Source organism: Melopsittacus undulatus, chromosome 17 (assembly GCF_012275295.1).
Source record: "Melopsittacus undulatus isolate bMelUnd1 chromosome 17, bMelUnd1.mat.Z, whole genome shotgun sequence".
NCBI classification, from domain to species: Eukaryota; Metazoa; Chordata; class Aves; order Psittaciformes; family Psittaculidae; genus Melopsittacus; species Melopsittacus undulatus.
The window spans coordinates 2,561,141-2,587,482 of NC_047543.1; the positions used below are offsets into that span (position 1 = coordinate 2,561,141).

Genomic DNA, 26,342 nt, shown 5'->3' on the forward strand with positions numbered 1-26,342 from the left:
GACACAAGTCATTACAATAGCAACCTTTTCGAGACCTTTTTAATCTTGCAACTTGTCATCAAGACCATTCCCTCCAGCCATTATAAAGCCTATTTTAACAGGTGTGTTATTGCAAAGGAAAAGCAGCTCACAGCTTTCACTTAGACTGCAATAAGCAGAGAGGAGACCATTTCCATCGGGATGGGTTACCATGCAAAGCTGACTTACTGATTAATAAATTTTCTGCAGAAGAAAATGAAGTTATTTCAAACCACTGTCAAAACCTGCAGCCTTCTTAGGAGCAAATAAAATTAAGGGATACCATGTCCTTTGCTAATATCTTCTGAAAAGCCCTCCCTGTATTCAGCTGTGACTTGCCTGACATTGTACAAGAAAGATCTATCAAGATGAATTGATCCACAGCAGGAAAACTACTACAGCATACATGAAATAAGTATTTGCACCCTTAAACTAAAGACAGGGCTTTTGACAGCTGATTCAAGTAATGGATAATTAAAAAACAAGCTTAGGACAAACAGAATCTTCATCTCCACTTCCAATTTAAAAGATCTATCCTCTCTGGTTTCGAGACACTACCCCATCCATTAGCATTCTGCTGAGGAAAAATAACGACTTATCAGATACAGCACGTTAAGGCTTATAATACATGTGTAAGGCTGTAACCCAAAAACTGGACCCATGAAAGCTTATTTGAAATTCAGCCTATGATATGTGCCACCTGAATTTAGTAGCAGCAAAAAATCCAACTAGATTATGTCTCCCCCACCAAAGAGAAAAGAAAGAGCAAAATGTGTGCCATTTTCAGCACTTTTGGAGCAGGTGACACTCCATAATACAACCCACAGCATGATGGGCCTTATTGTATCACTTGAAGATAACCCTGCGTGGATTTAAAGCTAACTGTCCATCTTCAGCACAGCTGGCTAGAAAGCCAGCTACCTTGTCAGGTTCCAAGACTGCTTTTCCAATGGCCAGCGTGTCCATTTGTAGAACACTAATATTCCCTGACTTGCAGGGAATAACTATAATCACAAGCTAAGGAGTGACTCAGGCTTTTAATGCAAGCAGTAATTTTCTGATTATAAACCTCTTTTCCGGCCATTCTTTAGGCACATTCATCCTGACCATGCCATTTATCTATGTTTGCATTACCCTTCTTTGTTCTTCTTCTGCATCAGCAAACAGCTTGCGGATGTTGGCCTCGGACTCGCCCACATATTTATTGAGGATTTCTGGACCATTGACCACCTTTGGTTCTCTGGCATTCAGCATCTTGCCAATCTGTCTCGCCATAAGTGTTTTACCACAGCCTGGAGGTCCATACAAGAGGATGCCTTTCACATGCTTGCAGCCTAGAACAAGAGAGAACATGTTTAGAAAGCAGGCTTTTGCTGGAAAGAGCAGTATAGGGAAGAGGGAATTGCTGCTTACAGTAGTGCTATTACAGGTATCAGGCTGCAATGTACATCAGTCTTAGCTCTACTTAGTGCCTTTATCAGCGAATTTCAAACACAGAACTCCCAAGCTGGGTCAGACCCATTCCAATGATGTGGCAAAGGCCAGGAAAAATAACCCATGGAACAGCACAAATGCTCTTGCATGCATTCAGCACACAAAGCTAACAGCTAAGGACTGAGAGGCTGAATTATAACTTCTGGTTAGGAATCCAAACCAATAGAGACCACTTGGTAAACACGTGAATAACTTTTCAGTTCAACAAAACCCAAAACTCTAGGGATGCTGAGGGGCTGCAGACACTTCTTTTGTATCACTATATGCCCTGAACACCAAGCCAAGATGTACTAGCAATTCAGGACAGGCATACACTGCACCTGGTTGGTTTCTCTCTCCCAGAGGAAAAAGTGCCTACAAAGCACCTACAAAGGAAGCCTTTCTTCACAGGAGAGCTCCAACTGAGTTTAATTTTCACGTATGTAAGGAAAACAAAGCATGAGACCCTCAGAGTTACTCAACAGACTCTGAGCTCCCAGTGTAGACATGGATCAAACACATTAGTCTGATTCTTGAAAGAGAAAACAAGAAGTATCATCTAATAATGGCCTAACTTTTTACCCCTGTACTGGGCTTTGATGAGTTCCCTACAATACACTTAGTTATAATTTCAAGTTCACAGAAGAAATACTGAGAAAATAAAAAGGCTTTTAAGAACCACTAGAACCATCAGCCCCAAAAGCTTGACCTGTAACCAGGAAGACCCGAAACATTCACTCCAATAAGAGGACTCTGAACACTGTGCAGGAGCACTGGCATTTAAATTCTCTCCTCTAGGGAAACAGAGGAACCTATTTGAAGATGAACCCCCCCCTACTTGTTTCAAGAAAATTTACCTAAACCTTAGAAATCTCAAGGTATTAATTGTCTGAGGTAAAAAGCAAGACCTTAACCACACAAGAGCCCTCACAAGTACACAGACCTCACAGCAACCTTCTGCCTTTCCAGAACAAGTACTTTAATCCTTTATTAACTTACTGACACTCAACTGTGATTTCATTTACTCCTGAATATTACAGCAATAAAGAATTCAATCTAAATAACTGCTCAACACAACAATTTCTATTACCCACATGCACTGCTCACTTTCTCTTTCAGGTTGTCCATACACTGGCATGAAGATTCAGGAGAACACTGCTATGAGGAGGATTTGATCCCTGCCAAAGTCCCACAGAGCACTAGTGCTGCATTGAAGGAGCACAGGAATAAAGCTGAAGGGTTTTTCGGGGCTTCTCTGCAGATAAAAAACTTCCTACAAAAGATAAAATTCAAGAGCTTCAGCTAAGAAGAATTCCTTAGTCAACGTTCAGGCATCTACGAGTCAAGTACATAAACACCATAGACTGTCAGTAAAGATGAATTTTGCACAGGAACGACTGAGGCGTAGATAAATTAAAAGCTCTCTCTGTCAAATCAATGTCACGAAAGGTATTGTTAACGTGTTTCATGAGGGAACATGATCACCTTTGTAGCCAAACAGCACAAAGCAGGATTTCGATGATGAGTGATGCTTTGAAGGGAAATCCCAAGCAAACTGATGCTCAGACAGCTCTGCTGTGCTCAACCAGAGAGGCTATCAAAAGGCTACTGGCAAGTCAGGGCACATGTATGCAAACAGGCCTGGGAGCATCCAGAGAGAGGCAGAGAAATTGTGCTGTGGAGGATTAGTTTTCTCTAGTATGCTTTCAAAGAACACAAAGAACAGGCTGGTCCTACTTTTTTCCCCCCTAGCTCTCCTGCAATCCACACTCTCTCTTCTAGAAGGAGGTACAACCTCATTATAGTCACCAGAAGCTTCTCTTCTACAGCCCCAAAAGCTCGAACTTCTTGAAAAGCTCCAATATTCCCTTCCTCTACCCAAGCTAACATAGCTTTCACAAAGGACTATGGTTGTCTCATGTCCCACATTGGGAGAATATGGAAAGCAAAAGGCAAAGCAGCAGTTCCAGCTGGAGCACTCTGGCCTTTGGATAAACTTGCTTAGAAAGCCTCTTAGCATTTTGACCCTCTTCCTATTCAAATTTGCTGATCATGAGAAAGCATCATCTCTTACTTAATAAAGGAGAGTAGCTGCTGGAGGAAGAAAAAGAAAGAATACTGGTCAAAGGCTGGCTACTGCTTCAGCTGCTCGCCCAAGCCCTCAGCTATACTCTAATGCCATTTGCTGTTCACCCCTCCAGAGCACAAACACCAGCTCTGGGGCACAGCAGGTACCCAGAGACAACTGAACAACTACCAAATCATACCCAGACAAGCTCAGCCAATGCTGGGTATTCCATACTCAGGCTTTAGTTCCCCCACATCTGAATATCAACGACATTATGACCATCTCCTCCACGACTTGGTTGCCACTGAATGAGTAACATTGAGAGCTGGGTCTTAGTCAGATGGAAGAACATTCCTGAAACCAAGGCAATTAGGTCTCCTTCCAATACAATTGCCACTAGCCACCACAGTAGAGATCTCCCTGCAGAGCTGTGTTCACCTGCCTAAGTAAGCTCTAAACACAAGCAGGACTTTATTAAAATAGGCAGGTGATGACAAACCACAAATGTGATGTCTCAGATCACAGTGGGATCCTGGGCACCACAAAGGAATTTTGATTAAGTTTATCTCCCCTTTGCTGTTTTCACCAATGCAGCCCAAATGTCAATACTATTATGAGAATCTTCTAAACACAAATGATTTAGCAGTGCAGACATCTCTGACTCCTTCAGCCTACCTTTAGGCCTCCAAATCAAAGGTCATTCCTGTAATGTGATACTTAATGATGAAGTTTAATGACATACCGTTAGAGGCTGAATAAATACGTTAACAGGAACTAAAATATACCAACATGGGAAACATTCTGCACAAAACATTAGGGAAAAAATCATAAAACCTGGTAAGAATGGGAAAGTTATGTGTGTTACCAAGAGAAGTCAAATGCTATTTTGACCAGAACGTCACTTACCCAAAGACAAGATCAAGTTTATTTGTTCAGCTCTCACTAGTCGCTTCTTTTGAGAGATCAGAAGAATGCTTAAGTATAACAGGGATTTTCTCCTTGGGAGTGTAATTCCCCTTTTAATTAAAATCAAAGCATTCTGGTGTGATTGTATCATTGAGATGAACCTACTGGGGAAACTGCAGGGATGTGAAGTACCGATCCTGCACACATCAGGGAGAGATGCTTATCTTCGCGCATTCATCTTCAAGCAGGTTTGAGTCAGATCAGGGTTCCCAGACTTCACCTGCCACACAGGCAAAATTTCCCCCAAAATATAGCTGATTGGGATTTTCCCCTCCTCTTATCCTGTAAACCCAGAACTACTCCAGCCTCCGGTTAATCTTCCTGTTGGATTTATGTGCTACCGACAAGTAGCAAGACTCAAGTAACTTGTTTGTGTTTTTAATTCAAATCTGAGACAGGGCAAAGGCTACACCTAAACCAGAAGGGGTTATTTTAAAAGGACTCTCAATAGCCAGTTCCTAGATCTATCAAATCGTTTGTCACTGCAAAGAGAAAACAACCAAGTCAGTAAGGTCTTCCCATAGCTTTCTTAGCATACCTGGTTTGGCTGTGAGAAGTTTAATGCACGCATATATAAGGAAATAATAACTAGATTTATGACAATGGCAGGACATTTATCAATTTCTGATGGAATCTGATAAAAATGAAAATAAATCAGCTTTAGAGAAGCTCCCAACGGAATGCCTTTGGCTACACAAACAAAATCAGGACTCGCAGAAAAGGGGATTTTGATAAGAGCATCTACCAAAAAAAACATCTTTAAAAGAAGTCACCACTGTAGCAGAAGAATAAATGCCTCTGCCTCTTAATAGAGAAGCTACAAGAATGCAGCTACTTTAAGCTGAAGATCATGCAGAGCTGTTGGATGGATTGCTGAACACAGTAGCTGATGTTTACAGGCATTTCCCACCTGGATGTTAATAGCCATAAATCTCACCAGCATTTTCTCCTTTTTGGAATAAAGCTGGATCACTTCTGTCTACTTAGAAAGTGAACATGGTGTAATTTGTAAATGTCTTACAGAACACTTACCCACAGAGCATTACAGCATAAACAAGTATCAACATAACAAGGTGACTGGGATGTCTCAAGGCTTGGTTTTCCAGCTGGACTAAAATTGTGATTGCCAAGTAGTGATGCTGCCTGCTAACTAACACCACAACTGCAGCCAGGTGAAGCAAGAGCAAAAGTCTTCTCAGTACATGACTATGGCCATCCACACAGAAATTCCTTAGAGCATACTTTGTGTCAAGCCCCTTCCCTTCCTCCCAAGCCTGCTATCTGTGACCTCCACATTTTCACCTCCCTGTGTCGAAAGAGCAAACATTGTTCTTTCCTGGCCATGCAGAGTTTTGAAGTCCTCTCTCTCGTATCTCTCCCACTGGTCTCTTCCCAAGGCTGAAGATCTTCAAGCCAATCCACAGCTTTTCTGGTCCAACCATCATGATGACTTCCTGCAAAGTGCTTCCAGTTTTACTGCATCCTTTCTGATACAAAGGCCAAGACTGCATTCAGCAATTCAATATGTGAACAGATTTACACAGTGTGCCTAGCAGTCCTCCACAAAGAAAGTGCACACAGAGGTTTCTTCCCTTCTTTCCTTCTTTCTTTCCTTCTTCCTTTCTTCCTTTCTTCCTTTCTTCCTAAGTGGAGGAAGAGTTAAGTGACCAGATTCAGCCTCACTGGCCACAGGGAACCATGTGCTTCAGTGTGAGTAGAGGAATTCATTTTATCACCACATCAGGAGGAAGCATTGATACACTTCTCAATTAAGAAAAGCTAACAAAAGAAAATACTAAGTTCAAACTGCTAAATACTTCTTTACACAAATGAAGACTTCATGTGTTATGTGGCAGCTATTACGAAGACCACTGACAAATGGGCAGGAACAGGAAACAGGAGTAGGAAAAGAACAAGAGGCAGCCCTCAAGCACATTAGATACCTGCAGATTACCTGGACATGAACATCACAAAAGAGCACTCAGAGTGGGTGAAATCATCTCAAAGTCACTGAGACTTGGACAGGGTGGGGGAGACACTGCAGGTTGAAAGTGGATGTCATCCATAATGTTATAAAGGGAAAAGGAAGGGAGGCACGGGCTTGGACTAAATCTTGAGAGATCCCTGTCAATCTCAGCTGTTCATTGATTGTGTGATCTGGTCTTATCACTAACTTTATTACTGGAAAATTCTGGCACAATATCTCTTAAAGTAAGTAGGAAAAAAAGCAAGGATACAAGAAATAGCCAAAAGGAATTTCTTAGATCAGCCTGAGACAACTTCCCTCTAGGAAAGGGTAGGAAGTCACACACAGAGGGGCTGGAATTAGATGATCTTCAGGTCCTTTCCAACCCTAACCATTCTATGATTCTATGAAAAAACAAATAAAGCAATAGAGGGAGATTTAGACTTTCATAAAGCTGTAAATAGGTCTTATAAACCTTCATAAGCATGTAGGAAAAACATAAGCTGAATAAAAAACACAAAGTTAATGGAAAAAACCCTACAAACGTTAAAGCACAACAAGAAAGGATCCAGCCTGTATTTACTGGTATGCAGTGCTTTTATTAATAGCCTGGAAGATGGGAGAGAAGACACCTATTATATCTGCACATTACAAAGCCAAGATCTACAAATAAACTGATGGGCAGGATTAAATTCACTTGATGCACCAGTTTCTAAATTGGGGTAGGAATAATTAATTACATGCATGTTGCAAAACTGAAAAATCACCCTCCTGAGGATTATAAAGAAGCATATATACTGAGACACAGGCAAAAGCCACCAAGTGAGCTGGAATTGATGAGCACTTCTACTACTGTGCCCTGTTTTGGTCATCACGCTTCTAAGCGGTGAAGAAATGACCAAGGGAACAGAAGCAACAAGGATTGGTGATCCAGAGGTTATGGAATGGTGTGAGAATCTGAGATCTCAGCCTTGAGAATACTGAAGAGAAACACAGACAAGTACATAAAAGCCTCGTCCAAAACCATAACAGAAATAAGCAATGTATGAACTGCTGCAAGCCTGAGAACACTTGAAAACTGCTGATGGTGAAGATGCTGGAAGCGGTGCAATAGGCCTCCTTGGGATGCTCTGCCATTCCTGTCACCTCAGTTACAGGTTAGACATGTCTGACACCCATTCTTTCATTAAAATGATCCTATTTTAAGAATAGACTGCATGAGATCCTTTCCATTATTACTCCTCTCTTATAATATCTGAGTACTTCAAGAACATTAATGTATCCATTTTTAAGGTAGCTTAAAAGACAAGCCTCCACCTCACAGGCAGAATCCAAGGAAGAAAATACCTGACTATCTGCTAACGTGAATGTTCATCTTGTGTTTTGTTAATACTTCATTTTTATACAGTGATCTGGACCCAAAAATACAGAGCTCCAAAACCAATTGATCCCAAGAGGTCAGAGGACATCTTACAAAGGCTTCCAATCACCTTGGAAAAGTCTGACTTAACCTACTTAGTGATGGTAAGAGGAAAGGGTGAGGAATTTGGGTTCTTTCTGGTTGTATTTCAATCTTTTAAGAGGACTGTAACACCAAAGATTTCTATACCTGTTAATGCACTGTAACAACATGTACCTCCAGAATCTGCTTTACCAGTGGCCTTTACAACAATTAATGTGCTACAAATCAGACAAATCCCTTCCCAGCTGAAAGTGCCCTGCAAGTGTAAAGCTCCTTCCTTTAAATATCACTGCCAGGGAGGCCTCAGAGGGCACTAAGAAAGAAAAGCCCTTTTTGTTCCAAGACACCTTCCTCAACCCTCATCCAGATTTATTTATTTCCATTTCTGCTGGGAAAAGCGTGGGTATGGAAAAGTAAATTGCCCCTTAGGCAGCAGGGAGCTATGGCAAGGTTTAATGACCAGCTGAAGCTGAGCTAAGGCTTCTTTTCTTGGATAAACCAAAGACTGTAGCATCAGAGTAGCATTTACACCCTTGGATGATATGGTTAACTACTGTTGATTTATATGCTCCAAACCCAGCACATTCCTTGGAAGTTAGATACACCACACACAAACTGTAAGTAATCTCTGAAGGGTCTATAGAGCCTCTATGTAGTTACAGGACAGAAATATTTATTGCATTTGGCATGGGAGTTGCAGTCTGTGAGCACTGGGCAAAACCCAGCTCTGGGTGAGCACTAGAGCACCAGATAGCAAGCAAATTCCTTCTTTTCCTTTCCCAATAAATTACATACAAAGGTGAACAGCTGTCACACTGACATTTCAGATCTGAAATATAGTTAAGAGCAAGTTCTAACTAAGGCAAAGCAAATGAATGTCAGAAAGCTTTGTTTTTTCACATTTCAGATAAGCTCTTTAGCCCTGGGGTTCATCACAGAGCTGAGAGCTCTGCTGGGAGCCTACCTTCTTACCAGAAAAATGCTGCTTTGTGGAGTATGTGTGTAAACACGCACACGTAAGGGTCTGTGTATTTATATAAATACTATGGCACACCTTTAATTCATTGCCCAGGGTAATCAAAATACAAGTGGTCCTTCAGAGAACCTTTGTCTTCCTGTATTAAGCAACACCAAGAGGAGGAACCATGTGAACAGCACACCCTGCAAAGCAGCTCCACAACCTCCTCCTGCAGTCAGCAAGGATTCCAACCCTCTCCAGAGGTACCTGGTGAAGATGTAGGTCCTCCATGGCAAAGGTAGCTGCTGCTCATCACTCCCAAGGAGTGCCCAGCTGACAGGTTAATTCAGCTAATGATAATACCAAGGGAATGCAATTGTAGTCTGACACATGACTGCTTACTGTACTGCCAGACAGAACACACCAGAGAAGTTGAACAGCTACCACCCAGTCAGAGAATCACAGAATGGTATGGGTTGGAAGTGACCTTAGAGATCACCCAATTCCAACCCTGTCACAGAAAATGAAAACAAGCTCTAATTATCTCTATTCTACTAACAGTTTCTCATCACAGCCCAGTGACACTGATGAGAATTCCCAAAGTGCACACCTTTTACCTTAACATATGGTCACACCTAAGGACTCTGCACTGCAATGATAACTGCTTCAAAAGGTAAGAAAATTTCCAGTTTGGGATGCTGGGCTCTCCAAAGATCAGCTGTCAGCAGCATTTCTGAACTGGGCACAACAGAGTATCCAAGTAAAAGCTTTTGTTTCCACAGCCAACACCATTTCTCTCATTTCCTCTCTCTGCATAAATATTTAACAAATTTAAGTATGTGATACTGTCAAGCAGAAACAGAGAAGTTATGACTTGCTCACAGCTGCAAAAACCCAGCGACCCAACATCAGCCCCCAGAAAGCCTTTGCTATCAGATGGATGTGAAGTGAAAAGGCAGGAGAGAATTGTGCACCAGTTGGACTTGGCCTGCAGGGTTTCCCCAGTGTTTCTCCCTAAATGTTCAAATCACTAAGAAAAAACCTAACTCACTTCACAGGGAAGTTTAACATTGATTCCACAAGCACTGAAAACAGCCACACACAAACAGGACCCATCTTCTGATGAAAATCAGCTTTGTAATCAAAAGCTCGATTGCCTCATGTGTGGGGAGAGGGAAGGGGGATCAAGAAATATAAACATGCACAGGAATTATACAGCTACAGGTTCCAAGTTTAAATATGAACCCACAGAGATTATATTCAGAGAACAAGGACCAGCTATAATAGCACCAGCCACTTTATGGGACAAAATAAGACACCTGCAGCTGCATACTGCTTACTACAAATCAAAACCAGCACCATTTAGCCACCTGCCAGCACATGCTTACAAAGTCATGGGACTGCCTTTCCTTCCCCCAGCCCTCCCCCCTGAAATGTTATATTTAGAACCTGAGCTTTTATTTCACAAACCCCAAGGCATGCCACAGCTTGTGCATCCTCTCCAGCACTTCAAATCTGACCAAGCATAGGTCACATAAGATGCTCTATTTCCCAGGTGAGAAGGACATAGGTTTACAATGCAACTGGACACATAATCCAGGACAACAGATATTTAATATATAGAGCAGGATCTTTAAGACACTTTCCTTTGACCTATATAGACAGCTCAGTAAGTCAGGAATAGGAGCATTCAGTCTCACTGCTACAAATAAATGCAGCACCCAAAAGAATTTCAATTCCAACAGGAAAGTATTCACTTAAACCATGTATCTCATTCATTCAGTGTTGAGTATTCATGTTGTTTCTTTGTCCCCTTCTCTAGCCAAGTAACAAGCATAAGAAACACATTCAGCAGCAAGAGGGGAAGAACAGGCTTTGTTAGTCTACTAGATCCCTAAGAAACTGCTGTTATAGCATCCTAAGGCTGTTAGTTGATACTCAGCCTTTACAAACCAGAAGTAGGCTGTAGCCTGTATCCCAGCCATACTTCTCTGGATTACACTCACCCATTTGCTCCACAATTTCAGGTGGAAAAACTCGAGAAGCAAAAGCTCGCCGGAAAATATCGGAGAATTCTTTGTCCAGGCCCCCAATGCCCATCTTCTCAAAGTTCCAGTCTGGGTTGATGATAGACTGGCGGTTCTCCTTGGTCTTTGATTTACCTGCAAAACCAAGAAATCAGTCCAAACGCAGAGCACAGCAGAATACAGCAAACAGAAGTACAGCAAACCAGTTCTACCAGGTCGGACCCATGTCCAGTTAACATGAAGTTTGGCCCTAGCAGATGTTAGCCAGGAGGATGCACTACAACAAGGATGCAAGGGCAACATACCAGAGACTCCTACTTAGTCATTCAACTATCTTCCCAGCCTTCCAATAGCCCACTTCAGGGATATCACAAGCCAGGTGTTGCTCCTTTGTATAAAGATCCATGGTAGGTTTCTCTGTCACAAATTCACCTAGGTGTCCATGGAACCATGTAAATTTGGAACCCAGAGTGCCCTACAGCATCTCACCATGCCTGCCACTGCCTGCACAACCAAACACCTCCTTTCATGTTTCTGAACCAGCTCCTACCAGCTTCATTTCATGTCTCCTAAGTCCTGTATCTGAAAAAAACAGTAACTAATTCTAGAATGGTTTGGGTTGGAAGGGAGCTTAAAGCTCATCCAGTTCCAACCCCTTGCCAAAGATAGGGACACCTTCCACTGGAGCAGCTTGCTCCAAGCCCCTGCGTCCAACCTGGCCTTGAGCACTGCCAGGGATGGGGCAGCCACAGCTTCTCTAAACAGTATCAGCCTCCAACCTCTTTCAGGCTACCTGGGATGATACCAGCTTTGTCCTGTGTCATCCTCTGTCGTGCCTTTTGCAGGCAGAGCAGTCCTCGCTTGTTCTTCCTTCCCTATGCAGCAGCTGCTCCACACTTGCACACCTTTGCTCTCCTTCCAGTCTCCTCTATTTCTACTACATCCTTTGACAGACAAGGAATTGCATGCACTGGGCTTTGATTGTAAATTAAATACAGGTACAAAACTACATTCTGCTTTGTTCATGTTCTTTTATTAATCATGAGTAATAATTCTTGACAACAGGGCTGAGGCTGCTACTGAGCATGAGTCCAGCATCTCCTTGAAACTATCAGACCTGGGATCTTGGCCCAAAACAGCCATCATTTTTGACTGAGGTCAGGAGTGGTTTTCCTCCCACACATCCCTTGATATTTATTTATATTGAATTCCCTCTGCCATCTGATTTCTTAGTCACCAAGATCCATAAGAGCAAGCTTTGTCACCTCATTACTCACTCTCTTTTCCAGTTTATTCAATAATTATAAGGAAAAAGCAAAGGCCCCAGCAGAGATTCATGCTGAACTCCACTGGCCCTGGCTATTTACTTCTACCCTTTCATCACTCATCTACTCATGCCAGGACCTTCTCTCTTACAGATCTTTGTTCAGATTCTTTTTAAAGAAACTTTGATAAAGAACTGTGCTGGAAGAGCCTTGCAAATCAAGCAGCCTATGTCAGCCCTTATGCCTGGGCTTTCTGATTTCCATAATGAACTCTGGTCAGACCATGAGGTAGGGCTGACCTTCCCAGTGTAGCACCTTTAGACAGGTATTCACAAGTCAAATTCTTTATTACAGCTTCTATTGATCCCTTTGGGACAGATTTCAGGCTCAAAGACCTGTAGCTCTTTGACCACCACTTTGAAAATGGACATTATCTCCCCTAAAAAGCCAGTGGGGGAAAATTACAACTGTGCATTTTGCTGGTTTGTTCCATAATCTCATCTACAGATCCTTCAGCTGAGCCAGATCATGACCTAGCATAAGTTAGTCCAGTGAGTACACTAAGCCAAAGTTTGGGTTTAGGTGAATTACACTGCTGTTAATCTCAGATTGAATACACCTGGAACGAGTATTTCAATTCCAAGTGCAGCAAATCAAACAAGAACATGCCTTTTACTAACAGCTCAGGGACAACTTCATAGTACATATAACATATGGCACCTACACACAGCACTGTGCAGGGCAGCAGCGAGCATTTAATTCACTGATTACTGTGTATTTATTACCTCACTGCTCCACTACAGCTTTTAGATCAGACCACTGGGCCAGGGATGCTCCTCTTCCCATGGAGCTTAGCCTACACTCCCCCCTTCTGGCTGCATCTGTTCACAATGAAGTTCTTGCAGACTGAATTCAAACATCAGCCACTGGGTTTAGAACACATCATTTCATGCTAAGTAGGAGAAATAGAATTGGCTTGCTTTTAATTATTACAATTCGTTTCTACTGAAAAAAACAGAAAAGCCCTTTATTGAAGGCAGTGCTCCATGACACTTACTTGACTTTTATCTCCTCTCTCAGAATTTAATTATTCAGAGCTTTACAATTCTCTAGAGACTAACAAAGCACATTAAGTACCTCTGCCTCAGATCAATGAGAAGATTAAATAAAGTACAGAACTGACAGAAGTAAATTGAGGCAGAAGAAACTCTTGTCTTGTCTGCAGACATCGAAATTGAATCACCAAGAAGAATTCCTATTTCCAACCATTCAGCTCTCCCACAGGAACACTCTGCACACCTATACATGCTAGGAGGAACATTACAGGTCATTATATGACTTTGAATATCAACCAAGTAAAATATGTGGAGCTGCTGGAGCGAGTCCAGAGGAGGCCACAGAGATGCTGCGAGGGCTGGAGCAGCTCTGCTCTGGAGCCAGGCTGAGAGAGCTGGGCTGGGGCAGCCTGGACAAGAGAAGGCTCCTGAAGGGGAGACCTGAGAAACAGCATTCCCAGATGTTTAAAGAGTTAAACTATTTCAACTAGCTGCTGTTTTTTGCTTGGACCTACCGGTCCATTGTGCCCTTCTAATCTAGGCCTAGGAGTGCAGTTAAGGTCTCTACACACCACAATTTGGTACTGTTGGGACCTCTTAAAGTCACACTCACCATTTCTCCTCCTATCTCTCTATTTTAAATACCCCATAGTATATGTGATACATGTGGAACTGCTCTAGTACGTTGGTGACTTGTGGAGCTTCATACTGGGAGGACAATGACATTTATCAAGCCACTGTTTAGAAGCATCAGAGCCTGCTGCAGGGGTGGCATCTCCTCAGTGCAGTGGCTTTCAAGACAATCCTGAGCACCTACAGAATGCTTTCTAAAAGTGTGACCAGTTCCTACGGGTTTAAATCCCATCATCTTCCTAACCATTCTATGATTTATGATCTGCTAGTTCATACCAATACCTGGGAGACATTCTGAGATGCAGTTTTCAATGGATTTGGTCAACTGCTATGACCAGAAAAACAAACTTCGAGGCATACAAGTCTCTGAGGCCTGAAAAGCAGCAATTTTCAAGCAATATTTACAAGCAATATTTAGAGTGGCACTTACCTATCAGATTGAGAGAGGAGTTCTCAGCTTTTTCAAAGGCAACTTGACTGTTCCCAAGAATCAAACCAACCTCAATCTGCCAAAGGGAGGGAAACAAATTATTACATTAAATTCTTAGCCTCAATTTCTGATTGCTCCTTAGCCATCTCCAAGCACATCTCAGAAGGCAAGAAACAGCAACTTGGATCTCTGCAGTCCCTAGGGAATGAACACGAATTCCTGTAAGGCTACCTTTTGCTTTTTGCTTGCTCCAGACTCTCCTTTGAGAATGCTGGGGTCCATAGCTTCCATGTCCTTTACCACCATGCCAAACAGCTTGTCATTAAAGCTGAACACAAGCTGTGGAAAGAAAAAAACAGAAGGGGAGTTTCATTCACTCAAAAGCTAAAAAGGATTTTGACAAGAGAAAAAAACAAAGGATTTTTGAAGAGAAACAAGCTTGAAGACTGAGTTTACCACCCAACAAATTCCATGTAGATTTTACCCTGTAAAGCTCTGCTGCACTGAGCACGTGCTATTCATGTGCTATATTTAAGAATAACAGACCAAAAGTAGCAGAAGATCAAGTCAATAGGAAAAATTCAAGCAAAAATTCTCTTTCCAAGAAAAGCTTCTCTTTCCCTCCCTTTTCTCCCCAACCAAATGTTCTGTATCATCTCTTGACATTTCCCTCTTTAGGTATTGGGGCCAGGCAAGGAGAATAATTCAGTTCAAGACTTTTGACCCTTCACATTTCAGTTTGACAAGGATCAAACTCAAAATCAGTGCTAGAGTAATGAGAAAGAATGAATATGATGAGAAGCAGGGTCTGTCCCACAGAAAAGCAGGCTCTGCACAATTCCAACCTCCAAGATTACACTTCCAAATGACTTAAGGCCCTGTGAGTTGTAAACTACTATGAGAGGCAGACCTCGACTCACCCTGAGAATATGGCAAACCAGAGGCTATCACAGATGCTTGCAGGGGCAGAAGCCCACCTGCTACAGAGCTGAGAAGGCTCAATTACAGAGATATCAGCTTTCAGAAGTCCCCCAAATCCACATTTTACTACTGGAGTCCTCAGAGTAGCAATAAATGGTATAATAAAATACACTGCACTTGAAAGGTGCTACTGATACTTAAAACTGGTGTTCATTTTGCTCTTACACAGAAGAGAGACAACAGCTACTTCTCAAAGATTCCAGGAGCTGCCAATATTATATCCAACCAGGCCACTCCAGAGAGAATCCAGCTGGCTCAAGCCTTGGGAATCCTTCCACACAAAGACAGATTTCTTTAGATGAGGAAAGGGCAGATTTTAAACTACTCTGTTCATGCTCTCAGTGAAAGCCATGCTGGTTCAACTTCCCACAAAGAAACCACTCCCACAACAAACCACCTCTGCCTATGAGCTGTCCTCTGCAGCACAGAGATGGTACCCAGGCACTCTTCAGTATCTTCCATCACTGTAGCACAAAAGCATTGGCATGTTACTGAAGACCATGTTAGACTTCCAAAGCAAAGGCAACCCCCTACCTGCTGCCCTACAGAGAAGGCCTGGCTGTTGAACTGCTGGATGAATTCAGCAGCCATCTTGTCTGTGTCATAGGGGTTGGAGTCAATGTTCTTCTTCTGCAGGAAATCGATCTCAATGGTCATTGTGCCAATACACTGCTTAGTCTTGTCAAAAGTGTATAAGGAAACTGTTAAAGAAAGAAGAAACAGCACATTTCAGAATAGGACAGTCCCCCCACAATATATTAAACATACTCTTAAATTGTGCAGTACACATTCTTCCACTCAGAATGAGCACTTAATAAAACTGATTATTTCTGACCCTTATTCCTCTTACATTCATGTTGTATTATTAGATCAATGATACAGCAACATATCTCCACTGAAAGTCCCTGCATTTCTTTAAAATCTCTAACAGTCTCCTTTAAAACAGGCACTCAAACACCACACAAGCTTTGGGGGATGAGGACAACGAAAGCCAAATCACACATGCTGTAGTAGCACAGTATCTGCAGTACCTACATCTAAACTGTATGTACCTGTCTTCAGAAAGCTTAAAAGCAAGTGTTAAGAGTAGTCTTGTCAAAAAATCAATGACAAGAGGTCATAACTGGCTTTCTGCAGCAACACACTGACCAGCTCTTCTCCAGAGGAGTGCAGTAATATAATCTATCAGGCTTCTACAGCCCAGAACTAAGCATCAGTTACCCCTCATTTCTGACACAGAGGAAACAATCCCTAGAGCCCAGAGGCACACTTGAGCCTATCCTAATGTGCCCCAGGTTTCCTTCAGTAATGCAGAATCAACAGCCCTTGAAAGGGGGCAGAAAGCAAATGGCATGGAAGATATTGCCAACTCCACACAGGTGACCAGTTACATCAGTCAAAACAAGAGGCCACTTAGGGCTGTTGCTGCAGGACAGACACGGATGCTTCTCCAGAGGGTTAAGGCACATTATAGGAGATTTGCTTTGAATTTAAAGTGTGATCTGATGCAGAAGTCACGCTAAGCAGTATGAAGTGAATAAGGGAAATGAATATCTCCTATCAAGCTTCTTGGCAGTAAAATGGTCCCAGAACAAACCTGCAGATGCCTGGGAAGATGTGATGTCAAAACAAGCATCCACCATGCTATGGTACATGTCTCAAAGTAAGAGAACAGGGAGAGCCTGTCTCTTGCTTGCATCTGGTCACATCAACAGAACTGAGGTGCCAACTGAATAGGAGTAGTCCTGACATCAAGGACTGAACGCTGGGGGTGTCTGGTACAGAGGAGAGCAGTGATGCACCACTGGGGATGCAGAACAGAAAGCAATAGACAGCACCAGCCCCAAAAACCTGTTATCACCCTAGAAACAGAAGGACATGCTGAGGAGATACCAGTGACCTCCCAGTATGAATGCAGCTGAAGCAGTCAGCACCCTTCTCCAGATGTGCATCTCTAACTGCAACACAGGACCTGAGGAAGCTGAACCACCCCCAGGGCAAGACAACAACATCCACTCCAGGCACTCAACCTTTCCACAAAGGCAAACTAACAATATCCACTCACCTGGAAAACCTTTACCATATTATTAGAGGTTCAAGGGGACTCAGCTTCACTGTACCACTAAGCACCAGACTCCATTTAAAACTGACATTTAAAACATAGTTTTCCCATTATTAAGGGAATGAGACAAAGAAAGAGCCCTGGTAAATCACTACTTTTATGAATACTTCTCCCTACCTGTAGAATAGCTTTACAAATCCTTTACACTCAGCAGGGAGTCATATGACATTTAGTCACTGCATAACATTACTGCATTATTTTTCTGAATACATGCTCCCACATAGTTGGTAAGTTTATAGCAAGGTCTGGTACAAGTACAATCACTAAAAGGCTCTTAGTATTCTGCTAATGGTGCTGAATACTAGTGTTTCCTTCCCCAGATAACTTCAGTACTAGACAGTGCTTATTGGTAAGGCAGCTGGCACATTAGTGACCAGCAAACAAACAAGGGTGAGAAACAAATACATTTATGGGTCTCCCCCCTTCATTACAGGTTATTCCTCAGTATATAAAAACCAAACCAAATCAGCTAGCAAAAAGAACAGGCTTCCAAGCAAGATTTGTGAGGCATCTACTTGTGTAGAAGGGCAAAGAGATCCACTCTAGACAAAGACATCTAACTTAAAGTTCAAGATCCATACCCATGGGCTTGCTGAACCCAAAGGAGCTGGGAAAACAGCCAAGGAATGAGATTCCCCTACTGGCAAATGTCTGACAAAATCAGTCAAAACAGCCCTCCAGGTTTGGAAAACATGGAGAGGCAGAAAGCCTGCAGACACAAAAGCAACTCCCTTTCACTAACAAAGGCCTCATATTACCTGCAGAAAGGATGAAGGTCTGAGATGTTTCCAATTCAGTTTCACTTCAGTGTGGAAATAGAGAATTCAGCTTTTATAAAGGTAGGTCACCATCATGCTGCTGACTGACTTACCATCTATCTCTTGCCCGATGGCGAGTCCAGCCCATTTTCTCTGTCAAAACAAGACAACAACATCACAAATCCTGACATTTGGTAGAACAAACACCCCCTCAGAGACAGCATCCTTACTCAGAAAAGCAGCTCCTCCATGAGAACCTTAAGAAGCAGCAAAAAAGGGCAGAATGGGATCTTAAAAACTACCCCCAATTTAGGAGAAAAGTCAAAAACATGGAATCATTTCTATTAATAATTCTATTTTCTGACCTTAGGAATTTATTCACTTCAACCTCCTTCATATTATTGGTCACCCCTTGTCTCAAAGGCAGAAGATAACAACCTGGATAGGGCTTTTGTCATTCTGCTCATTTCCTACCAAAGCTCAGGTGCTGATCACACAATAGGTAGTACAAGAGGCAAGAAACACTGTTACACACTCCATGATCATCTTAGAAGCTTACCTGTATATATTAGTTGCAGGAAATGGTTGTAATGTGCTTTAAGGAACAATATTACCTAAAACAACACTTGTTTAGAGAACTAGTAAGAATGAAAGTGTTCAAATCCTCTAGGTCTCTTCAAATTCCATGTAAAAGATTTGTGCAGCACAGAATTGCATGTCAGGTGGGAAATGGTTTGATAATTATGTAATACAACAACCTACAAGCTTTACTGTGCCAACAGTTCTGGCTTGCTAATTGCAAAATGTGCAGCTCTTCATCCTTTGGGCTCTGCAGTATACAAACTTTCACAGCTTTTGGTTTTTAACCCTAGGAATTAACATTATTATAGAGTAAAGGTGGTCAAGAACTTTATGTGCATAATGAATGCACAACAAGGAGATCTCAGAGCCTGTGTCTACTCCATGACCATCCATGAATACATAAGGTAAGCACACCTTTTGTGTAACACTAGTTCCAAGACTTCAGGAAATACTGGAAATTAAAGCCCAGCATCAGGAATACTCAACTAACACATTCATCTACCAGTAGCTGTAACACAACCATAGTCACTTTTTAGAGGTAACCAACCTACCTCATTCCTTAGCAGAGGAGCTCTCCTGGTTCTACAACGACTGGAATCTACAAAAATCAATCCTAGACCATGAGTGCATCTACTTTAACCCTATGATACAAATATTCTACTGATATCTGCTTTTCAGGTTGGGCATCACAAATCATAGCTAGACATATGCTCAACTAACATCCTTTCACCCACTCATCCGGACAAATCTGAGTTTGAACAACACGTCAAAAAACAGAAAGTCCTTTTGGGGCATATGCCAAGACATATGTTGAGGAAAAGAAGTCTTGTGTTTGCAGCATGGACTCAACTTCTAGACCAGTTACTAGCAGCAACTGCTAAGAAAGCACTAACTCAGCGACCATCATTGTTGTACTGTTGTGTTATGTGACTCACTGTGTGAGCCAGTTACAAGCTATAAGATTCATTTTCTATTTAGAAGTGGATAGTATTGATTATTTACTCTAACCATCATTTAACATGTGATAACTTGACTTAATTAAGAAAGGAGACAAGTTAAATCTATTTTATGTATTTCATTGCACTTTTCATCTGAAAATACTAACAATGACTGAATATAGCCAAAAAACTTTCAGCAGATCTTTAAAAGAGCAACACCACAAAGGAAACCCCTCAAAGACAAAGGAAACAAGAACAATAAAAATCCACAAGGAACAGCAGCTATTGCTTAGGCTTTTCTTTTGGAAATAGTTTATTTCTGGTGGTTTTTTAAAAGGTTAAATTGCACCTTTTCCAGTATCTTTAGCCCACCATGCACTAAAAGCAGATCAATGTAATATAAGCAAGTTTTCATCAGGTACAATAAAAGTCTTCTTGAACTTCTGCTGTCAGAAATCAGATTTGTAGCACACATTTAGGCAGACATCTCCTTCCAATTACAAGTTATCTTCAATCCTAATCTCAAAAGAGACTTATTCCATAGCAAAGTGGTAAGTCAAACTATACAGTACCTGGGGCAAGCTGAACGCGATGCTGCCAGGAACAACGGAGGGGTGGGTTCTCAGTGTGAAAATGTATTTGTGGCTGGGAGAAGTCTTCACAACAACATGTCTAGAAGAGAGAACAGTATTTTGCTTCACTATATTGGAAGTATATTATATGTACAACATATGGTCCTTTCCATTCTATGGTTCTACACAGCCAGGAAGACTTTGCATTCATTGAGTTCTTTTGAGAACTCGAAACCAGCCAGCTTATTTCTGGTCCTATAAAGGAGAAAACAAAAGCTTTAGAACTATACCATGATGCAGGTCTACACAGCAGTCTTTCACATGAGTCCATCGCCTTCAATGATATAACATGATTTCTAAGTCCAACTGCAAGACACGGTACTAATAACTACTATATGTATTCCCCCCCTCTCCCCTGTAGCCCTTTACTTCAGGAACTGTCCCATACAAATGTGAGAGAATCAAGCTATAACCACAAAGACCAAGGCTGCTGTATTTAAAAATCAACATTGGTTTCACATCTGAAGCATCTAACACCAAAGTATCACTATCGTATCACTCAGTAGTCTGGAATGAAATACCTATGTGTTAAATCAACAGATCTCCAGGCACAGAGGAAGAAGGCAGACAGGGATTTCATGGTGCCTTGGCAGAGCAGTGATCTGGTGATAAACTGCCTTGGAAAGGTGAGAAACACACTCTTGCAGGCTAAACTCTTCCAGAAATTACAGCAGCAAAACAGTATCACAAACACTTGTATTGTTGCTTTCTGGACTAATTACAAGCAAAATGGGTTTGTGGCTGCCCCATCCCTGGCAGTGTTCAAGGCCAGGCTGGACAGGGCCTGGAGCAACCTGCACTAGTGGAAGGTGTCCCTGCCCATGGCAGGGGTTGGATCTGGATGAGCTGTAAGGTCCCTTCCAATCCAAATCATTCTAGGATTCTATGAACATTTTACCCCAGTACAAACAGTACTCCCAAGCTGTGATTTCAACAATAAACAGATGCAAAGCCTATTCAAGGCTCTTCATATATTGTTTAGAGGTTTGACTGCAGAAAAAAACAGAAGGAATTTCTGTAAAAAAATTTAAATTTACATGGCTGCTGAGGCTGTTCCTCCTGTTTGATAGCGACCAACGGACCTTGAACTGAGACAGCATTTGAAGACCAGGAATGCTGTTATAAAAACAGAACAATACGAACAGTCAGGAGCAGACAGAGCAGCAACCATTGCATGTGTCTGTCTCTCACTCTCAGAATCTAAGCTGTCAGGAGCAAACATACTCAAAAGCTGCTTATAGTTATCCTCAGACTATGCCTGATAGCTGTTATCGTCTGATAGGAAGACTTCTTTTTGGCATAAGAAAGCAAACCAAAAGGAAGATGGGATTTGTGTGCACTGGTGGCAAGGTTGATGGCTGAATCAGGGTTCACCTCATCATCACATCTGCCTGCACTTTGATTACCCATAGGATATGTAAAGCCACCAACTCGTGGTGTTCCACTCTTATCTGTAGTCAGAAACTAAAGGCCAGATGAACTATGCCAACAGGCAAGGCCCACGCTCCTGGCCTTCCCTCCTCGTTGGCAGTGTATACATAACATGCACATATGCTCCATACATTCCTATTTGCTTATGCACAGCAAACCCAGCACCATCCAAAAGCAGATCACTGGCTACATCGTGTGTGCATAACAGCTTCAGCCACATGGTGGGAAGGAACATACGGCTCTCTGAGACTAGAGGAAATGCGTGGCCTGGAGAGCTAAAACCACTAGACAACACCAGCTTTAGCCCAAACAGGCAGAAAAGCTTGCAAACCTTGCCAGGAACTGCTAGCTCTTAATGGCATAGCAGGATAAGAAAGCATTTGAAACACATCAGAGCAATACATACATCCTCTGGCAGGTGGACCAGTGATTCTTCACTGGTTCTGGCCCTAAATCACCCGTTAGATGCCTAAAACCTGAGCTGCAGGGATGGGCACCCTTCCTTCTCCATCTCCTCCTGTCGTAGGCATAAATCCAGAAACCTATTACAAGCGGTATGGTTCCCTGTAGATCTTACACAAGCAGAGCAAGACCTTTACTGGTGCTTCATGGTGATCAAGGAAGTACTGGGGACTGGGAGAAAGCAAGTGTCGCTCCTATCTTCAAGGAGGATGCAAGCCTAGGAAAGTCGTGGAACTACTCCCATAAGTCAAACATATTAAAGTATGTATTAAGAATGTTCAAAATAAGGCAATAGCAGGAAAAAGTGAATGCATTTTCCTACACTGATGCTCACCAGGAAGGAGCATGGAGAGCTCAGGGACATTTCAACCTCAGGAACTGCCTCTGCTTCAGAATGAACAAAAGGAACAGTGAGTCACCAGGGCCAGATATGTCCCAATAGCTTGAAGGGATGAAACTGCTGCTCCAATTCATGTGTAAAGCCTTGCCTGAAATTCTTAGAACCAAACCATGGCTGTGATGCCAGTTCTTAAGGAGCACCCCAAACCAGACCCAGGAAACTGTTGGTAAGTTTGCTGAGCAAATCAACAATAAGAAGACCCTGTGCATCCATTAGGTTTTGTATTAGTAAAGAAAGAGCATAGGTTCTGTAAGGGAGAGGACAACCTCCATATCTATCCAAAGATGCCAGGAAGCAATTGAACAACATGGGCAGATATTTCTCTTGTGCATGCTGGGAAAGCCATGTTAATTATTCAACAAGGCTCCTCAGGGCTCTTCAGTTAACTAAAGCGGCATGAAATAAGAGGGGTGCTCTTCCCATGTGAAAGGCAGGCATAACAGGTAAGAATAATTAGTCAGTTCTCAACATTGAAAATGCTGTCATTGAGATAACCTGCCCTTGCCTTCCTTCTCTGCCTGGGTGTCCTCACAGCACTTGCTTCTCTCTCCAAAACACACTGGGAGTCCTCAAGAAAGTATGTCACAGGAACTTCAGATGGTGCAAGTTATCAAACACCACAGCACTACACTGATGCATTGCATCCCGTGAACTCACACGTCACAAAGCAGTGACTCACACTTGTCCAACTTCGAGGATGCAGAAAATGAAGCATCAAAAGATCTACAGTGGCATCATGGGGATAAATGACCTCAATGATCCAAGGTCAAACTGCCAGCTCTACACTGTGAGCCCCAAACAGAAGCGTTACCAAAAAACATTCTGTGCAGCCAGTCATGGTTAGGATGCTACAAACCAAATCTGCTGACTGTGTGCACCTTACTGCAGCAGATCCTAGCGATGGTCCTGCTCAGTGTATCTGCAATGCAGCAGAATGACTACATCCCTCAGTAGTAGCTGAATATCGTGATGTTTCTCTGTACTCCAGGCTTATGCTTTACAAAGCAATTTATAGCATCTGCTCACAACCAAACATATGCTGCTTTCTTTATGAGCCCCAATTTCTAGAAACAGGCAGCTCTTTTAGGGAGAATCAGCACAGACAGAACCATGGCCAGCTTGCTCACCAGGCAAGCCTTGGGATGCTGCTTCCTGCTTGCTTCCATGAACATGAATGAGGGTTCTTCAAGCAAAAGGAATGCAGGAGGGTGCTGCAGCTCTGGCAGCTCCAGGATGTTCAGAGTTGAGGAAATTAACATTTGTATAATGCATGAGGTACAGTACTTAGTGCAGGTATTCTTGTAAGCCAATTACTTTGAGAAAAAACTCCACCTAGTGTCATCACTTAAAGAGACCAGGACATTACCTGTCCAAGCACATCCTTTTGCCTGCTACTGACTCTACAAGTTGTGCTTGTTTGGATATTTTAGGGGAGGTGGTTTTGTTTTCATTTGGCATTTTATACTCAAGTTGGGCTTGTGAATCCACAGTTAATCACTAAAAGGCTGGGAAAGCTCTCCAGGGTAGCAGCACAGCAGACTGGTAGCACAAAAAGAGGCAAGTCTTTAAGCACATCTCTTCCCCCATCCCTGCAGTTCAGAACCACTACAGTCTCCAGCCTTAGCAGAATTCACATGGGCCAGGTATTTTATGCTAAGGGCCTAAGTGTATCATTCAGTACCTTTTTGAACTTGTTTTCTCCATTTTCCAAACCCTCCTGCAATTAGTTCCTCCTGTCTACAATCCACATATTGAAACATTTAAGAGAGCCACTGTACAGCTGCAGGAAAGCAAGGAAACTAATTTGAATTGGCTTCTTTTAATACAGAGCACTTCTGTGTGGGCTGAGCTGGAAAAATGAGGTGTTTTCTACTTTTCTCACAGAATTAAAACCCAGAGTCAGTGTCTATCAGTCACCCCAAAACTGTAATTAAAGAATGCAAACTGTTGTGCCCACACTCTGGCTGCCTTCCCCTTTTGTTCTTGTGCATGAAAATCCTAAAAACCAAGAGTTCCTACTGACTGTTCAGCACTCCAACGTGATGTGAAAGTGAGAGGATGCCCCTAGTAACACAATTAAATGATAAAAGTCTACTTTAAATACTTCAAATATTCTAGCTGTGCAACAGGAACAGCAGCAAAACTAAAACCAAACCAAAAAACCACATCAAGGCCTGAAGTCCTTCATTAAAACAGTGATTATAATTAGTTGAGCAGATCCAGACCCCAAGGAAGAAAAGCTTCAGAGGCAAATTTACCACTTCGCCATCTTCAGTTCTGAGAAAGAGGCACATTTAAAGCTTCGGTCTCTGAAGACACAGAGGGTTTGTTAATTAACCTCCTGTATTCACCTTCCCAAAGCTGACATTTCATTCCACCCCCACCCAAAGTGTGTAAACAATTCCTTTTGGGTTCAAAGCTGAAAGAGCAACAGTGCACACTTACTGCCCAGACTGGAAGTCCTTCTCATTCACCACCACACAGTTGGTTAATGACAGCTCATCCGTGGGACACCTTGCTGCTTGCATAGACTACGAGAAAGAGGAAAAAGCTGTCAGATATAATTCTGGTTTTCCTTTAATAAGCCAAGGCTCAAAACTTCTGTAAAGCAACAAAACAGGTCTCATGAGTGCTGACAGACCCTGAGGGCACAGTCCACTGGCACAGACAAGCTCCTCTTCAAGGTTTCTCCATTTCTATGGGTTATGGATATTTGTACCTAAAAGCTCTGCATTTTGTTAGGATACTGTACCTTGTATTTCCCAGCATACCTATGGAAAATACTTTCAAAATACCCAGGAAAAAGAGAGTGGAATAAAGATGTTGCCTTTCTTCTTCCCTGACATTACTCAGACAAGTGACATTTGAGCACATCCGTCCTGGATATTCATACTCCAAACAGCACAGTACAATGGCAGCACTGAGAGTCCACAGGAAGGTGTAATTCTCCCCAGGCTGCTATTCAGCTCCACAGTATCTCTAGAAACCTTCTCAAAAGAAGTATCGTGATGAAAATAGTACTTCCTACTCTATAGGAAACATCACAGATCAGTAACAAACGGGAAAATCCAGTTCAATAGTCAGTTCCAGCCTATCACTATATAAATAACTACTACAAACTTCATGGGGTGTTCCCCCCACTCTATTTTTCCCCCCAGAAGCCCAAAGAGCAATCCAATTGTAAGAATATCTGCTCATTTTTTCCCCTCCACTAGTACTCAGGAATCAGCCACTAGAATAACCAAACACAACCACTCTTAGCCCAAGCTACTACATCCCCATGCTGAGGCAGCACGTAGCATTATAGAGAGAGCACGGCAAAGGAAACTCAGCCCATCCTATACCCCGAACCCCACTTGCTTCTACAGAAATAGTCCACAAAACAAGAATTTGGGGCTCAACATGCCTCTAGAAGTGGAGAAATGGATGGAAAAGGAAAAATGCTTCCACTGTTAGCCAGACTGAAAGGCTGAATTTGGAGACAAGCTACACTTGACCCCCAGATGTTATTTTTAGAATTGAAACACAACCACTTTCTTTCTCAGACACAGATCTGCAAACAATGCAACAGAAACTATTTGTCAGTGTTAACCTATTGCTAAAAGCAATTCAGAAGGGATTTTGTCTTATGACACCTTTAAATCCTAGCAACAAGAGAAAGAAACACACTGATCTCAACACACACATCTAGATCATTTCCCAGGAGTTAACATCC

At 42.3% G+C, this 26,342-nt stretch overlaps 1 protein-coding gene across 2 annotated transcripts in view; it reads right to left on the reverse strand.

Moving 5' to 3' along the window:
• Positions 1-26,342, reverse strand: part of LOC101877099 (vesicle-fusing ATPase) — a 58,834-nt gene that overhangs the window by 22,553 nt on the left and 9,939 nt on the right. For both annotated transcript variants that reach the window (XM_034070142.1, XM_034070143.1), the window contains exons 2-9: positions 25,073-25,158; positions 20,275-20,374; positions 18,296-18,335; positions 15,837-16,003; positions 14,553-14,660; positions 14,322-14,397; positions 10,918-11,073; positions 1,153-1,352 (exon numbers count right to left, since the gene is read on the reverse strand). In XM_034070142.1, the coding sequence (XP_033926033.1) occupies positions 1,153-1,352; positions 10,918-11,073; positions 14,322-14,397; positions 14,553-14,660; positions 15,837-16,003; positions 18,296-18,335; positions 20,275-20,374; positions 25,073-25,158 (933 nt within the window). The remainder of the gene's footprint in view (positions 1-1,152; positions 1,353-10,917; positions 11,074-14,321; positions 14,398-14,552; positions 14,661-15,836; positions 16,004-18,295; positions 18,336-20,274; positions 20,375-25,072; positions 25,159-26,342) is intronic.